This window comes from Bactrocera tryoni, chromosome 1 (assembly GCF_016617805.1).
Source record: "Bactrocera tryoni isolate S06 chromosome 1, CSIRO_BtryS06_freeze2, whole genome shotgun sequence".
Classification (NCBI taxonomy): Eukaryota; Metazoa; Arthropoda; class Insecta; order Diptera; family Tephritidae; genus Bactrocera; species Bactrocera tryoni.
In genome coordinates, this window is record NC_052499.1 from 68,889,417 (window position 1) to 68,907,772 (window position 18,356).

Genomic DNA, 18,356 nt, shown 5'->3' on the forward strand with positions numbered 1-18,356 from the left:
GAACAAATACAAGCATACCAAAGCCTTGTCCCATAATCCTTACACTTGCAACAAGCCTTATCTGGAAAGGACTTCGGTTTATGCATGCAGTTTATATGGACCAGTCCGGGTCTGATAGGCATATCATCAGATACCTAGTATATCCTACACAATACACTACAAACTGTGGAACACAGTCAAAGAACGTTTCAATGCGTACTCATTATTGAAATAACTGGCTGAAATGTAAGATTGAGTCTAACGAAAAGATTAACGCCAAATTTACTATATATATATATGTATATCTATATGTACATAGAGGCTCACTTATTGATAAGCTTCATTGATCTCATGTTCTATTATTCAAAAGAATAATTTACAAAAACGAGTTTCCTGCACTCTTGTTTGCATAAAATAAGCTAAATGAAGCCAAACAATAAAAGTTGAAGTAACTGGCCTTCCGGTTTTATTGTACTGTAAGAATGAGTTTCTTACAATGCGGCACTTAGTAATCAAACAACCATTAAAATGCAAACCTAATTAAACTTACCCTCAGAGAGCAGAGCGAAACGGACACAGGACTTTGCCACAACGTTTTATTGGACCAATTTGACATAGAATTGCAGAAAATATATATACTTTTTGCTTAATTCGTTACTAAACATTGTTTAAGAAATAACTTCTTGTTTTCTGCACGAATTTATATTTTCTAATAAGTTATATCACTCGTTTTAAAATTTGATGTGTAGATCGGAGTGTTAAAACTCATATTTTATACTATTATACTCTTCAAGAAGGTCCCTTTTTTGAAGCTGAAAAACGGAATGTTTGTAAGCCATCAGCTTCAGAATTTGAATCGCGTTATCAATCAATGCTTCCGTTTTGATTATGAGTAACTATTTAGGAGAAAGTCAACCCACGGAAGGGCTCCTTTGACTGTAATTCCCTTGAAACTTTAGTTCTAACCACTCCTTAAAGTATAAGATTTTGATTATTTACAGTGACTCAATTAGATTTAATTGAACATTACAGGTTCTTTCCTCTACCAAATATCTAATTGTATATACATATATATGTATGAATTCCATACGGCTTATTATTTATACATTTTAATACTGGTATTAAAGCAATTAGTATTTTATTAAATTTGCGCATTCGTCAAAATTATAGGTATATGCATATGATTTGTTTGGCATCTTAATTTGTTTTATTTATTATTTAAAGTAACGGAGTGTACACATGTCCATATGTAATTACATTAATCCATTCAAAACTTTTATTAATAATAAAACGCAAATAATAACAAATTAAGATCGATTGATCTTCACTTGATTTTGCAATAGCTCCAGCATTGTGGAAATATTTTGTGAAACATTAGCACACAATACTCGTATATTTATATTATTTGTAAGTATAATATGACACACACCACATCTTTGTCGATTTTAAAGCCGCCTTCGATAGCACCAAAAGGAAGCCGATATATCTGAACTTGGTATCCCCGCAAAACTAATACGGCTGTGTAAGCTGACGTAGAGCAATAACAAAATCTCCGTCAGAATCGGGAAGGACCTCTCCGAGCCCTTCGATACCAAGCGAGGTTTCTGTCAAGGCGACTTTTTCAATATATTACTGGAGAAAATAAAACGAACTGCAAAGCTCAATAGAGAAAGTACAATCTTCTATAAGATTGTTATAATTGGTCTCAACAACCGCTGGATAAGAAAGCGAAGTGTATGGGTCTGGTTGTGAACGAGGTTAACACGAATTATCTTCTGTCATCAAACCAACAATCAACGTATTCCCGAATTGACTGACATGTCACCGTAGACAGTCATAACTTGGAAGACGTAGATATTTTCGTCAATCTTGGAACCAGTATCAACGCAGAATCACTCTTGTGCTACTTTAGACTAACTAGCATTTGAAAAGTAAAGTCTTCTCTCGACAAACAAAGACCAAACTAAAAGTCTCTCATTATTCTCAACCTGATATATGGCATGGACAATGACATCAACTGAAGAATCGGCTTTAGGAGTGTTCGAGAGAAAGGTTTTGCGAAAGATGTATGGTCCTTTGCACAAAATGGCAACAGCGAATACTGCAATTGATGAACCGATGAGCCGTACGGCAACATTGTCAGCTAAATAAGAGATATCGGCTGCAATGGCTAGGTCATGTTGTCCGAGTAAAGTAGAATAGAACATTCCAGCTTTAAATGTTTTCGATGCAGTATTCGACGGTGGAAGCACAGGAGGGCAAAGACCTCCACTTCGTTGGAGAGATCAGATGAAGAAGGATCTGGCTGCACTTGATATCTCGAATTGGCGTCAAATAATGAAAAAAAAACGACTGGCGCGCTGCTGTTAACTTAGCTATAACCGTTAGTGGTGTTTACGCAAGTAAAGAAAAAAAAGTTTTTTGCTCCTATAATATACATATTCCATTTTTTTATTGGACACTAATGAAATTGAAGAGTACGTACTAAATAATTGACGAGCAAAAGCCAAACTCTATAAGTCGCTCATAATTCCCGTCCTGCTATATGGTACAGAGGCTTGGACGATAACAACAACTGATGAGTCGACGTTGCGAGTTTTCGAGAGAAAAGTTCTGCGAAAGATTTATGGTCCTTTGCGCATTGGCCACGGCGAATATCGCATTCGATGGAACGATGACCTGTACGAGATATACGACGACATTGACATAGTTCAGCGAATTAAAAGACAGCGGCTACGCTGGCTAGGTCATGTTGTCCGGATGGACGAAAACACTCCAGCTCTGAAAGTATTCGACGCAGTACCCGCTGGGGAAAGCAGAGGAAGAGGAAGACCTCCACTCCGTTGGAAGGACCAAGTGGAGAAGGACCTGGTTTCGCTTGGAAAATCCTATTGGCGCCACGTAGCGAAAAGAAGAAACGACTGACGCGCTGTTGTTAACTCGGCTATAATCGCGTAAACGGTGTCTACGCAAGTAAAGAAGAATTAAGAGCTCTTATGGTTTGACTTTTCAAGCTTAACTTCTCACAGGAACAGATCGACTATAAGAGGAATTAGAAACTACATCAAATAATATTTTAGAGTGGTTAAAGCATAGTACAATTGAGAGGCTCTATCGGAACAAAATAAGCATTAAGTATAAAGATTCCAAACACACGACGGACCATGGAACAGTGAATTCTTCAAGCGTGCTGATTATTGACATAACTGACTGAAGTTTGTTGATTGAGTCGAATGAAAATATTATCATCGAAATAAATATATGTAAGCAATGTATATACATGTGTAAGTATGCCGAAATTTGAATTGCTTTGAGCGACCTTAGACCTCTGAAAATCTTTGAGATATACTGCTCCTACAAAAACAATAAATTTTATAGATTAAGTACTTCTCTTTTAACATAAATTAGAGGCTCACTTATCGATAAGGCTCATCCCAAGGGAGACAGCTTACCGTGCTCATTCAAAACAATAATTTATAAAAACGAGTTTCCGGCACTTGTTTACATACAATATGTAACATATATAAATGAGGCCAAGCGCTAAAAGTATTCGTATACAATCATTGAAATAACTGAGAAATCCCCTTTTTTACTGTCACTCGTTCTTACGATAAGGCACTTAGTAAGCAAACAACCGTTAAAACGTAATACTTAATATAACTGTTAAGGGCCTAAAGTCGTGAATGAAAAGCACATAAAAAATGCAAGTGAAAATTATGGCATGCAAAAAGCAATTTGCCAACAATTTGTCGAATAACAAACCATGCAAGGAATTTCGTGATAGCACACATAATGCACATTCGTATAAAAATGCTCCGGTAAGTACGAGCTGTACGTGCTCATACACTATATATATGTATGTAATATCTTTTCGCACACCCTGCAGGAAAGATCGGTACTAGTTTAACAATTTCTAAATAATACTTTTATGGTTGTTATAATGTTAGAGTTCGCTTCCAAGTGGGACCAACTTCCTCCTTACCTTATCAGATCAAATTTAAAATAAAAGAATTGAACAACTTTTTCGAGCCGCCAAAGGAACTTCAACACTACTAATACAATATAACTGTAGTACATACATTATATTATATTTTTCTTATATAATGATATACAATTTTTACAACAATAACGTCAGATAATGGTGATAGAGCAAGGAGCAAAATATACCGTCAATTCGGAATTAATGTTTTATCCGACCGGGTCTTTTTATGGCCTTTAATTCACGCATGCGTTAATGTAAGGTATGAACCTGTGTAGTTTTGTATATACATATGTATAAGTATACATAATATATGCGTTATTATAACTTTATCGCATTTTGCACTTTATTTAAGTCAACGCCAATCAAAACTAATTAAATTTCTATTAAGTTTTTTCTTTAGATAGAAAAAAAGTTATATAAAATAAAAAAGGAAAATGGCTGCAAGTTTCCAAAATGCATTCAAGCATTAACCGATAATGTATATAAACTACTTTGTAGTATCAGGGAGGTTCATTTCGTACACAAAATTTATTATATAAATTATAATTCCGCATATATACAAATATATATTACTCGATCGGTCGAAATTTGTTTTACGATTATGTTGAGTTCTTCATAGAGCCGGTTAAAATCAAAAATCTGAGCACCATATTTTACGAAATTAACGGGTTTTTCAATGCCGCTACAAAACTAGACCGACAGGGACATTAAACGACGAAGGTATGTCGTTCCCGCTCTTTTGACATTTCTCTTGAGTAAGGTTTGCCATTTCATCATGGAAAGATATACAATCCAATAGCGAGTCAAAATTATTAAAATTTAGTACCAAATTTCGGCGTCAGTTGCTCCAACTTTAAGAGCGTTACATCCAATTTGTGGTTATCATAATCGTCCTGTCAGATCAACAACTGAGCGTCTAGTGGAAAAATTTTAATTCACAAACATAGTACAAAATGTTGCCGTGCTAGTGAGACAAAGAAGTGCCCATAGTGTCAAGAATATTGCTGCCGTTAGCGCATCAATTGAGGAAGACCCAAATCAGCCTCTCATACGTCGTTCTTAAGCAAAAAGATCTTGTCCTACATTCTTACAAGATCAAATCGTCGCAAGAACTGAAGCCGCTTGACCACTAGAATCATCGTACGTTCGTGAAGTGGGCAACATCTTGAAATAATTTTCATCGAAAAATCATCTTCATGAATGGCTTTTCCAATAAGCATAATAAGCGTCATTGGTCTGGACGGCGCCACAGACCACACAGCGAATGTCACAATCGATTTATTGAAAACCAAGTTTGGTGAACATGTTATCTCACGAAATAGCCCTGTCAATTGACCGCCTCGGTCGTACAATTTGACACTGTTAGACTATTTCCCGTGGGTCTACGTCAACTTCGTACGAATATCGAACGTGAAATTAGGGAACTAAGGGAACATACTAAATATAATTAGTATTTTATTAGTATACCTGTTGGGTCACCCTAATATTCACATGTTAGCGTGCATGCCAAATAAATATTTGCTCACTTTAAATATACTCCATGAATCAATTGGTTTGAAAGGCTTGTCAATCCCACCGCCAATGAGTTTGCACAATTATTAGCTTTATTACTAAATCCATTGTTTAATTAGTAAAGTGATAAATGATCACAATGTAACCACTGGATTGTAAACGAGCTTCCATGTTGGCAATACATCAGAAAATCAGTGAATTGCAGACAGCATACAACGCTTAACATGAGCTTCAACTGTCAATTACTTCGGAAATTAAGAAACTATGTTATGTTATGTTATGTTAAGTTGTGATGTGTTATGCCATGCATTAGATTTACGGGCGAATGCGAAAAAATTATCGGCGCTGCAGTAATAACTTCATTAATTTTATTGCACTTTTTGTGCTAACAAATTACTTGAGGCTCAAATCCGGACCAATTACATAAGTAATAAATAGAAATTTATTGCTCATAGCTGCCTATAAGCAATTAAAGTGTTATTTGTGTGCACAGGAGTCAAAACAATTATAATGATGTTATAAAACCTAGAGAATATTATAAGTTCTTCTTCTTTTTCAAATAGGCCTAAGATTAAAGAAAATTACTTAAGATTATAGATTGGGATCAGTCAACGATAGCGATCCCCAACAAATTTTGGATTTCCAGACAAAATCATCGTCAACTGCTGATGTTTGCTGCTGATAACCTGTTAATTTCTGGAAAAAACAAAAGCAGTTAACAACGAAACCAGTCGGCAATCTTAAGGAACAAGCAGTTTCGCATGCCAATACTGTATGTATGTCTATATATTTTGTACGTAAAACATTATCATATTTGTTTAACGCAGCAACAATAACAAAGAAAATAATTCAGAACACTGTATACTTACACGAAAATTTCACTGTATAAATCTTCAAGGTAAGGTAAGGCTTAAAACCGAACGAATTAAAATGCCACAATCAGTCGGTTTTTATATTGACACGGAGACGAGCAATCTACGAAACGTTCCTGCGGCTTAAGAATTCGTATATTTAATTAATCGAAATTTTAAACGCTCGTAAAAATAAAATTAAATAATAACTTAACAAATGTGAGTGAATTAATTAATAAAAGTGATAGTGCTAATTTCAAATATTTTTTATTTTGAATATTTTTTTTTCAATAAAAATATTTGATTTCAGCAACGCTTGTTTGTCAAAATGTGTATGTTTTGCGGTATTATGCAAATAAGTTTTGAAAAAAAGTATAAAAATTGGTTATATTAATAGATAAGATTTCAAAATTAATAAGTGTCTTTTGGTGCAAAAATATGTGTGTATGAAATTTATTTTCAAAAATCCGATTTAAAAATATAAAAGGAATTAAAAATCATAATAATTATATAGACAGACCATAAAAACTATAGTTACAAGAATGCCTTCACAATATGGTATTTGGTATGAAAGTATTTTTTATGGGTAGTTTTCATAGAATAGTGGATTTGTGCTCGATCGACTTTAAAATAAGTTTTTATACTCTTGCAACATGTTGGTACAGAGTATAATAGTCTTCTCCACATAACGGTTGTATGTATCACCTAAAACGAATCGAGATAGATATAGCGTTATATATATGTATGAACGATACCGGTGGGGAAACAAGTTGAAATCCGGGTGCACGCTGTGACTTGAATCAAAATTAAAATACCTTGATGAAACTTGGTAGACATATTCTTTGCTAAAAAGTAAGTAGGAGTTCGTAGATGAATTGCCACGCCCACAAAACGTTATAAATCAAAAAGGTATAAAAGGCCATTGCTAAGGCCTATAGTAGGATATAGAACTACAATTTATCACAGGTGATCGCAGTAGTGAATGGGCACATGTGCCTGCCCTCTATTTGGTTAGTATACATACGACTCCCTTTAGCACTTCTGTTGACTGTTCCACTCGCCATATAACGGTACTGTTAAAAACTACTAAAAGTGCGATAAATAAAATTGTACAGCCGAGATGGTATTAGAGGGCTTCATGGAAGCCGGGATAAGAATAAGAAATCACATATCTCGGCGAAATTCAGACAGAAGCCTTTCCTGTCAATAGTATCTCTGTATTTCAAAAATGGATTGAATCAGGGCAATATTTCCTTGAGCCCCCATATACCTAATATAAAAATTTTCGAACTTTTCCAGGTGACTTTATGCTAGATACAATATTTGAGTTATCTCAAAGACAATTACAGAATATGTTTCACTCAAAACAATATATGTATCTTTGTGCTTAAAATAGGTACAATTGGGCGAAAACTTGACCTAACTCCCATATAACTATTACCAGAATTTTCGAACATGTATGTGAGGTAACTCCCATATACAACTTATAATGATTTTGGTTATTCTGATAAATCTTTTGCTGAATTTGTCGGTCAGTGTATAAGTTATATAGAGTATATGTGCATACCACTCTGATCATATTGTAAGGTGAAATATTATGTTGATAATTTTTTTTTCTTTAAGTTGGTAGTACTGTTAGTGACATCTATGCTAAATTTCATGTCAAAATATTCTTTAGTATTTGAGATACGCGTCGTTTTGTGAGGGTCTAAAAGTTAATCATTCGATTTTTACTATGTCTGATTTTATTGAACAAAGAAGCGCCATGATGCACCATCTCATACTGCATTGGTTATTCGTGTTCATTTCACCACATTTTCAACAAATATCGTGCTGCAACCACCGCATTCGCCTGATTTGCCTTCGTGTAACTTCGGGCTATTCAGCAAATTCACATGACCACTCCGAGGACACCGTTTTGACTCAATTGAGAATATAAAAGCTGAATCGAAGAAGGCTCTGATGGCCGTCACAAAGGAGGATTTTTCCATGACTTGAAAATTTGTTGGCATAAGTGTATTGCACCGGGAGGGAATTACTTTGAAGAAGATGAAAGGGACAAAATTCACATTTCAATTTGATCACACAGTATATATAAAATTGCTTAGATTCCGATCCTTTGGTTAACGTTTTACATCTTAAAGTATTTCCTTGGCGTTGTTTCTTGCAAATTGCAAGAGTATAAAATGTTCGGTTGGACCCGAACTTAGCCGTTTCTTACGTGTTTTAATTGTGATCGACTGATTGAAAACGCAAAAAACAACACATAGTTTTATTGAAACATATGGTGGAAAACCACAGCGGAAAAAGTCTGAAGAAGAAGAGAAAGCTGTTTCAAAATGACATTGCAATGTCAATTAGTAAATCATTAAAAACGACGGTTTCGAATTGTATTGGTATCTACTATAGCCTCAGAAGATGCTTTCAAGAAAATTCTCTTTAAAAAAGGAAAAGAGAAATCTCAATTTAAAGATCACTATAATCATTCTAACGTTCTCAATGGCACCCGTTTTGAACATTGAAATCTAATTTTGAAAAAGAAAAATACGTACATATATACATAGCATACGTACATATGTACCTGCATAAGTAATTACTATATGATTTGCAATTTAAAGTATTTAAGATGCGTCAAGCAAATTCTACAACGGGAACTTTGTTTGAAAAGTAAAGCAAATATTACGTCAAAAAATATTTTAAAGTCCATTGACTACTCACTACCGCTATTGTATCTAAGTATTGGTTGGAAATTTTTGTTTTGATTTTATGAGTGGGAAAGCCCTACTTGGCTGTGACTACACGCGTCTATATATGAACACCTACATGCCTACATATGTATGTACATTTGAATATGTGTGTTGTCACAGCTTCAGTTGTACGAAATAGTATTCAAACAATCTTGAAATGTGATAATGAGTCTAATCAATATGTTGATAGTTCGACCAGTTGCAGAGATGTGACTAATAGAGTATCTCAGTTTACTCACAAGCAATTTATTGGACTCTCAGACTCTCTTTATACTTGTATTTCTTCTTTTTCTTTATTGACGTAGACACTGCTTACGCGATTATAGCCGAGTTAACAACAGCGCGCCAGTCGCTTCTTCTTTTCGCTACGTGACTCGAATTGGATATTCCAAACCAAGCCTGGTCCTACTCCACCTGGTCCTTCCAACTGAGTGGAGGTCTTCCTCTTCCTCTGCTTCCCCGGCGGTTCCTGCGTCGAATACTTTCAGAGCTGGAGTGTTTTCGTTGCCGCTGTCTTTTGATTCGCTGAACTATGTCAATGTCGTCGTATGTATATCTCATACAGGTATTTCGTCTTGCCCTCGTTTACTGCCAGACCCATTTGCTTTGCTTCCTCGTCCAGTCTGGAGAAAGCAGAACGGTATTGAACGGCTCGGAAAGGTCCTTCCCGATCCTGACCGAGCTTTTGGTGTTGCTCAACGTCAGTTTACACAGTCGTATTAGTTTTGCAGGGATACCAAATTCAGGCATCGCGGCATAAAGGCAGCGCCTTTTCGTGCTGTCGAAAACAGCTTTGAAATCGACGAAGAGGTGGTGTGAATATCTGGTCGTTTATGGATTTGGCAGGTCTAAAGTCACACTGATAAAGTCCACTCAGTTTGTTGACGGTGGACTTTAATCTTTCACACAATACGCTCGATAGAATCTTATACGCGATGTTGAGGAGGCTTAACCCACGGTAATTGGCCCAGATTGTGGGGTCTCCCTTTTTGTGGATTGGGCAGAACACACTTAAATTCCAATCTTTGGGTATGCTTTCGTCCGACCATATTTTACAAAGAAGCAGATGCATGCTTCTTATCAGTTCTTCGCCGCCGTGTTTGAGTAGCTCGGCCGGTAATCCATCGGTCCCCGCTGCTTTGTTATTCTTCAGACGGGTATTTGCTATTCGAACTTCTTCATGGTCGGGCAATGGAACGTCTGCCCCATCGTCATCGATTGGGGAAACGGGTTCGCCTTCTTGGTTTTTCACACAGTTCAAAAAACTTAAGGAGGTTTCTTTAAAGTTATATTTTCATAATTTTTTACATGTTTGTGGATAAAAATACCTAGCAGACATAAATTGTGTTATCAAAGTCCCACAGAATTCTTAGTAAAATTATAAACATCACTTTACAAATAAAAATATAATATGGGATAAGAAGTTGTCAAAATCCTTTAACATTTCGATATCGGTTCGATTTTGGTATTTCGAGGCCTTTCCATCTTGACTTCCTCACTTGTGTGAAATCTTTTTCCAGCAGCTGATTAAGGTACAGCGTCTATATTCTTAATTGCGTTTGACACGATCAGGATATACACGTATAAATAATAGTAAAACCTCTTAAGCCTTAGGTTGAATAAAAAGTAATTAAAATTTAAACGCGGGCAAGACAAAGTAGATGGACGCAACACACAAATATTTCTCGAACCTTAGGAACTACGTCGCTGCTGACAGTTATAAATTTGAAAAATTTAAGGAATTTATATATCTTGAAACCTTGAACCATAAAGCGCAGAAATACTCTTGCCAACAGGAACAACTTTCGAATCAATAGGTAATTGGGAAGCATATCCCTCTGTCGAAGCATACAAATTACGCTCTATAAGTTTCTCATCATACCCGTCATATTATACGATGCAGAAATATGGACGATGATGAACCGAGATGAGAAAGCACTTAGTGCATGCGAGGCAACTGCTCTCCGAAAGTTCTTTAGGGTCGTCCACGTGAGCGATGAGTATCGAAAAAGATGAAACCACGAAGTGTTCTACGGCGACATTGATATAATTGAGCGCATAAAAATCCAACGCAACGCTGGTTAGCCCATGTCGTATGTATGAAATAAACGAAAATCTCATTCGAGATCTATCAGTGAGTGCACAAATGTCAACATAACCTTTTGACCTGCCTTGACGTGGTTTTTTCGGCTACGACTCACCTTTGCCACGACATGTGACCGATTGATCGTCTGTTTCCGGATCATAAGCACAGATCCAAGACTCATCGCTAATAATAATACGTTTCATGACATCCTGTAGTTGGAAATCTTTATTTCATAAACGTTAACGCGACGCTGTGTTTCGAAAAAATTGATAGATTTTGGAACCAATCGACAATTCACTTTTCTTAAGCCCAAATGATCTTTCAAAATGGTTTTTTACTAATCTAAGTAAGATCTGTAAGATCTCTGACTGTTAATCATCGAGTCTCAAGCACCAATTCTTTTATTTTTTTTGACGTGTTGATCATCAGTTATGTTTATGACCAATGTTCCTGGACGTGGTTCATCGTCAACGCACAAAATTTATTGGAACTTCTTTGTTGAATAATTTCACTCATCGTAAAAATCGCCGAACGCACTTTATGTGCTTCAGAAACACAAGCGTATACTAAACAGTAATGATTATTTTTATGTGACATTAAGCACAGATGTCACTGACAGACCAAGAAAACAAATATTTCGACGGATGGATTTTGGCGCAAACTTTAAATTAAGTTTTACTATTTTTTGACAACAGTATATTTTTAAGTATCACCATATGTTTTTTAGAGTTCCCCTAACAACAAACAACAACAAAAATACTAAATAAATAGATACTTAAAAAACATTTGTGTAATAAAAAGATTACAACAGCCTCTACAATGTTCATTTAGGATTTTATTTTTTTCCAGTTTTAGCAGACTTTAATTACAGAAAATGAACCTATAAATAGATTGCGTGTACTATTGTTGTTGTATTATATTAACAATATTACAATAATCGACACCCATTCGCTGAAAAATGAACTCAAACTAAACCCAAAAGAAAATATAACTACAATAGCTTAAACCAAAAAAATAACAGTAATGTGCGCGGCAGCGGCCAGAGATGTCTAGTAATTAACGATTATTTTGTTTATAATCTTAATCCCAAGTTAAAGTATTAGCAGATGTGTGAATGTAAATGTTTATCTGAATTTAATTGCGAATAAGTAACGAACAGGTTTCATAAATATTATTCTTACTTTCACGTGAAAGTCTACAGATGGCTTAGATGCAGTCAGTAGCTGAGCAAGTCAAGGCACCAACAGATCCACAACGCAACACAAATTTTAAAAGTGAAATGTACAAAATAAACCCATTTGTTTATGATTCATTGTAATTTTATTTAACGCAATGCTCACGAATTGGTCCAAAAAAATAACAAAAAAAGTTACTAATTTACAGGTATTCAAGCTGGTTTTATCTCATACTGCTTTTGATCGCCATCCATGACAGTCAGAGCGCTTACGGACGCGGCAATCAATGGAGTCAATACACACAACGCCCCAACTTTTCGAGATACAAGGAGTTGAAAAAAGTGTACGAGGCAAAAAATTTGGAGTTCGGATTTCCCAGCGAAGAGGACAGACAAAAAGCTTTACGTAAAGAGCTCTACATACCAGACAATCCACTGCCCATAGATGTGGATGTCTATCATCCGCGTGAGTACTATCTTTCTTTTTAAAATAAATATTTAGAGAAACATAAAAAAATAACATTTATATATTACTGTTAGCAAGTGGCGAGCAACCGAAGATTTTCGTGACAATACCACGCTTTGGCCAAGGCGTGCCCTACTCGCTGGCCTATCTAACGAATGTGGTGCGCCCCAATGGCACCGAACTGCAACCCTATCCAAGCTACGACTGGCATAAAACGCATGGCGATGACTGTGATGGGCTTACCTCGGTGTACCGGATACAGGTATTGTTTAGCAGATAATAACTGAGGCACAATTTTTAACTTTTCTTCTCCTTTGACGGGCAACAGATCGACTCGTGTGGCAAAATGTGGATATTGGATAGCGGTGAAATTGAATTTAAACAACACTGCGCGCCACAACTAGTGGTACTGGATGTAGCCACCTCGAAGGTCGTGCATCGCTATCGTTTTCCCAAGGGCATGTTCAAGCCGACAATAAGCCGTTTCGTCACACCATATGTCGACATTGCAGATCCCGCACCGAAGGGCGCATGCGAGGAAGCTTTCGTTTATATGGCCGATCCCACCGGTACCGGTTTTGTGGTGTACGATGTGCAACATGAACGTTCATGGCGTGTGGAAAACAAGTACACATACCCCGATCCAGACTTTGGTACGCACACCATAGCCGGTGAGAGCTTCGAACTTTTGGATGGTACATTCGGTTTCGCGGTAACACCACGCGGTTTGGGTTTGCGACGCATGTTGTACCTGCATTCGCTGTCGAATGATGCACAAGTAGCCATTCCCTTGGATATTGTGAACGATCCCACCTACTGGAAGAGCGGTATCAATTCAGCTTTGGAGCATTTCGTGTTGTTGGGCAAACGTGGCATACAATGTGCGGCACCAGCCATGACCGCGCAGGGCATGTTTCTATGTGGACACCTAGAACCGATCGGTCTTTTCGGCTGGGATATTCGTACACCGTATACACATCAAAATCGCTTGTTGTTGGCTGAAAATCCAACAACGCTGCAGTTTATCAGCGGCTTAAAGGTGATAAGGAATTTAGAGGGCAAGGAAGAGGTTTGGATGCTGTCTAATCGTTTACAGAAGGGCTTCTCCGGCACCATGAATTACGATGAGATTAATTATCGCATTGCCAAATGCGGTGTCGACGAGTTGGTGTTCGGCAGACCTTGCTAGTCGGCAGTGATCTTTAATCAACTTAGTTTAGTACCTACAAAACATTTTTTTTATTTGTATGTATGTGGAATAAGAAGAGGTGTGTGTTTACTATATATTTTAGAGGAGATTTGTTATATATTATATTGTGAAATTCGAGTATATAGTACAAGCGCCTATACATTAATAAATAGTATTTCCGCTTATCAGCGAAATTTTTTTTCATTGACCCAGTTTGTACCAAATGCTTTTGAAATTTAGGGAAAACTATATTTTTAATTTTTTATTTCAAAACAACAACAATTTTATTCAATTTGTGCGAATTTCAGTTTTAAATATTTTTACATGTTCTGTCACAACAATATCATGTGATATTTTTTCACGTGATGTGATAAAGTGCGTTATGGTTTATGTGGCATTCTTGTAGTAACAATAAGTAAGTATTTAGAAAATAATAAAATTTATAAATTTTCAGAATTTATATGCAACGTTACCAAGGCATGTGATGTGATGCCATTTCGATTTGATGTTGCTGGTAGCAATAGGTTATTATTTGCGATTATTTCAGTTCAAATAAAGTGCTTACACTGCATCACTCAACAAATTATAATAAAAAACAATAGGGCATGGTAACTTCACATCACGTTAACGTTACGGATACACATAGGTTAGTTTATTAGGTATAATTTCTATTATGTAAGAAACTGTTTATTTATACACTTTCATAAGACGCATATAAGATGGAGATGGGGCTAAAGTTTTAAAGCAATGCCGAGTCACATGATATTAATGTTTTGTCGTACTATATGCTATTAGAGGAAGCATAAGTAGTATATACGTGACATTCGTGATATTATGATCTGACTATGATATATAAATAACGATATGATAATATATCGGGAAAAGTACTATGGCATTGTCTGAGTTTAATTTTAAGTTTTGGTAATGCACTTCAGAACATCAGATGATGGCAATGTCACATCGCCTATACAGACATGTCAAGTGCTGGCTTTGAAAGTAGTAACATATGGTTTAAGGTGTTCATATATGCGATATGTTAGTCTAATGACAAAACAAGTTTTCAAATATGATTTAAGAAAACATCAGATGTTGGCAACCGCACACCAGGCCTGTCAAGTCTGACTAAGTTATTTACATATATGTATGTATGCAGTAGATGATTTTCAAGTTTTATTGAATAAATTGAACTCAATTAAATCAATTGACAAATCATTAAATTTTAGATACAATTTATAAAAACAATCGTATGATGTAGTGACATTTTATTGAATGTCATTTGATGGCGGGATGAAATGATGTGACATTTTGGTATAGAAATTAGTGGGACGAATTTTAAATTTATAGATATTCAAGTGATATGATGATATAATTGAAGTGATATATCATATGATTTCAGTATATGCTATGTATTATAGAGTGAACTGATGTTCTATCAAATTAAAACAGCAAATCATTAAGCATTTACAACAACAAACATATGATGTAATGATATTTTATTGTATGTCATTTGATGGCGTGATGGTGTAATGAGACATTTTGGTTAAGCAATTGATGTGACGTGTTTTAGTTTTAGTTTTCTATAGCGCGATTTTTTTTAATTATTTTTTAAGGTGTAAATATTTATTAAAGCATTCACTTTTAATCACATGTAGATACGATGCTTTAACAAATGATGTGATTTCGGTAGATGAGCAGTTATGAGATTTGATTTCACTATACCTACATTATGTATCTCTATAATCAATAGGGACAGAAAGTCGTAATATTTAATGCTGGGTTATGGCACTGCATGTGTAGAAGAGCTCTTTAACACCTCAATGTCACAGCGCTGCCCTCTGCCGTGGGGTCAACCATAGAGCCAAGTGCAGCTAACTCTTCATTCATATAAACACAAATATCGTTGTTGTTGAATGAATTGTCTTGTGAGTTATTTGTTCCGTTCTTATTGTTTATTATTTACACTTTCGGTTTGTTTTTCCAGGTAACAAAGAACCCTTTGGGTTATACACACACAATGTACTCGTACGTAGCAGCATCTATTCTAAAGTAAATCACTATTGGAAAACTATTACAAAGCACGGTGGAAGCTGCAGTGTTAGCCAGCCACTGGCTCAGTCTTCCCATATGGAACACTCTGATTTGACTGACTTACACACCTACAAACACACATATGTATTTGCAGTCTTGCCTGTGGTCGCTGCCGTTGCACTGTTATTCGTGTACCTGTTAAGGCTTTATAGCCAAGTTGGTCGTTTGTTCTTTGCGGCCTGGCAGTTAAACAGTCAAGCGCTCACTCACTCAAGCGTGCAAACAATCGTCTGGAGCGGCAAATCAAGTCAAAAGTATTTGGCCTAAGCCAACCGTCTGACCAAATACTCATTCGAACATACAACTATACATATCCGTATATGTTGTGTGTGTGACAGGATGTGTTGGCATTGATGTCGATTACCAGTAAAAACAGAAAAAACTGTAAATAAATTGTACACAAACATAACTCAAAATTATACGCGGTTAAAGACGAACGATTTGTGCCCTACTTTTGGAACATTTTACAAAAAAGTGAGTATTTTTATTGCCGATTGAAGGTAGGTTAAATAGATTATAAAATTCTTTAATATATTTTGCAATTAGAATCCTTTCTTATTAGCTTAAATCTACTACGAATCTTATTCGCAAAACCGGGTTTCGAACTGATCGAGTAGTCTGAGAAAGTGTTCAGAAGAGGCAAAAGCGGTATGAGGTTCGAAACAGACCACTGATATTCGCAGATTTTAATGCCGTTTAGCTTACAATTACGTCATAAAGAACCTGTGTCTTTAATGCTGATTTATCTTCTACTAAATCAGTTAGATATTGTTATGGTATAAACCGAAATAAAATTTTTGGGTTAAGCTTTTCTTGCAATATTTTGGGTTTATTTCCAAAACCACATTCTTTTCTTACACATTTTCACATTCTAAAATCTTATATTTGTTTCCAAAACCATTCTCCATACTGTGTTGGCGTTTTCTTGCGCTTTTATTTCGAAGCTTCAATCGGAAAAAATGTTGGTCTTATAGCAAACGAAGACAAAACTTTGGGTTCATTGTTCTGGCTTTATTTTCAGTTGGACATGGACAAAATAGTTATAGTTCTCAAGTTAATATAACGGTCTTTACTATTAGAGAGACTTATGTCTCTCCTTTATATTTTATAAATTACTCGTCTTCATTGTCCGAAATTCAAAGCCGTATAACTTAAGCAACTTGCGTCTATTTCCAACAAAAAATGCCTTTATCGTAGAGTTTTACAGAACAAAAAAGTTATTCCGCAAAACACTTTCGAACTAAAATTATATCCAATCAAAATTCAACAAGTTTCAATTCTCTAAATAAACCTGAGCCATTTGAGTGCTTCTAATATCTAATTTGTGAACTGTTATAATCATTAACGATCTACATTTGTATATCCAACTTTACTAAGAAGTTACATGGCTTTAGGGGTTTCAAAAAATATATTTTTTATTGTCTTATTAAATTCCACAACACCTATACAATTGTTGTAAATTTTCAAATTGTTCCGAGCAATAGTTTCGGAGATACAGCCTTGAGAACTTATGCTCCCGAGGTTAGCTGGGCTATGTGCACCGTCGTTAAACGCATTTTTCTCGAAACTGAGAACTACTTCTTCGATCTTCATGAAATTTTACACAGGTCTTTGAGATACAAATCTTAAAGACTTGTGCGAAGGATTTCTTTTTCGACTACAACTATTTGAAAAAAAAAATTTCGTGAAATTTTTATTTTTTTGTAAAAATGTTGGCTAAAAACCCAATTTTCAGTTTATTATTTCTTTCGTCCGAATTCCAAGTTAAGGTTTTAACTAAAATGCGAATTTTTTCACTTTAGATGATTCTGTAAGGAGTTATCCTGCTAATGCGTGCGTATCTTTTTTCCGAGTAGTCACCGGAAATAGCGTTGCGATGACCGCCTTCTTCCTTCTACTTTCGCTCAGGACGTCACAAATGAAATGATTTTCAAACGCTCGTACAAAAATGTCACAAACTCTATTTCTATTATTACTGAACAGCATTAGAACAGGAGCACAGTCGCATATGCCGCACTCTCGTCGGTGTAGCGAACAATAACAAATATCAATAAGTGTTGCCGGTGTTGTTGTCTTGTCTGCAGAATAAAGTGATTTTGTTCTTTATGTTGCTTCGACGTGTAGTGGATAGTTTACTTTGACGTTTGGGTGCATTCAAGAATGCCGTTGGCTAATTAGACTTGGTTAGCGCCTACAAAAACCCGGCAGACATCTGTATGTATGTTCAGACATAAATACAAGCGCACGCATGTTTTCACTGCACGTAGAAAGCGGCATTTGAA

General features: G+C 35.8%; 1 protein-coding gene across 3 annotated transcripts; it reads left to right on the forward strand.

Moving 5' to 3' along the window:
- Window positions 1–5,695: 5,695 nt before the first annotated feature.
- Window positions 5,696–14,136, forward strand: LOC120766602 (protein yellow-like). Of its 3 annotated transcripts, XM_040092209.1 has the most exons (5): window positions 5,696–5,900; window positions 6,037–6,249; window positions 12,541–12,797; window positions 12,872–13,059; window positions 13,126–14,136. In XM_040092209.1, coding segments are annotated over exons 2-5 (1,308 nt in total). In that variant the 5' UTR covers window positions 5,696–5,900; window positions 6,037–6,247; the 3' UTR covers window positions 13,987–14,136. The 3 variants fall into 3 exon arrangements, with proteins under 3 accessions (XP_039948143.1, XP_039948142.1, XP_039948141.1); XM_040092208.1 differs by having other exon boundaries at window positions 5,696–6,249; XM_040092207.1 differs by lacking the exons at window positions 5,696–5,900; window positions 6,037–6,249 and adding an exon at window positions 12,236–12,471.
- Window positions 14,137–18,356: the final 4,220 nt, after the last annotated feature.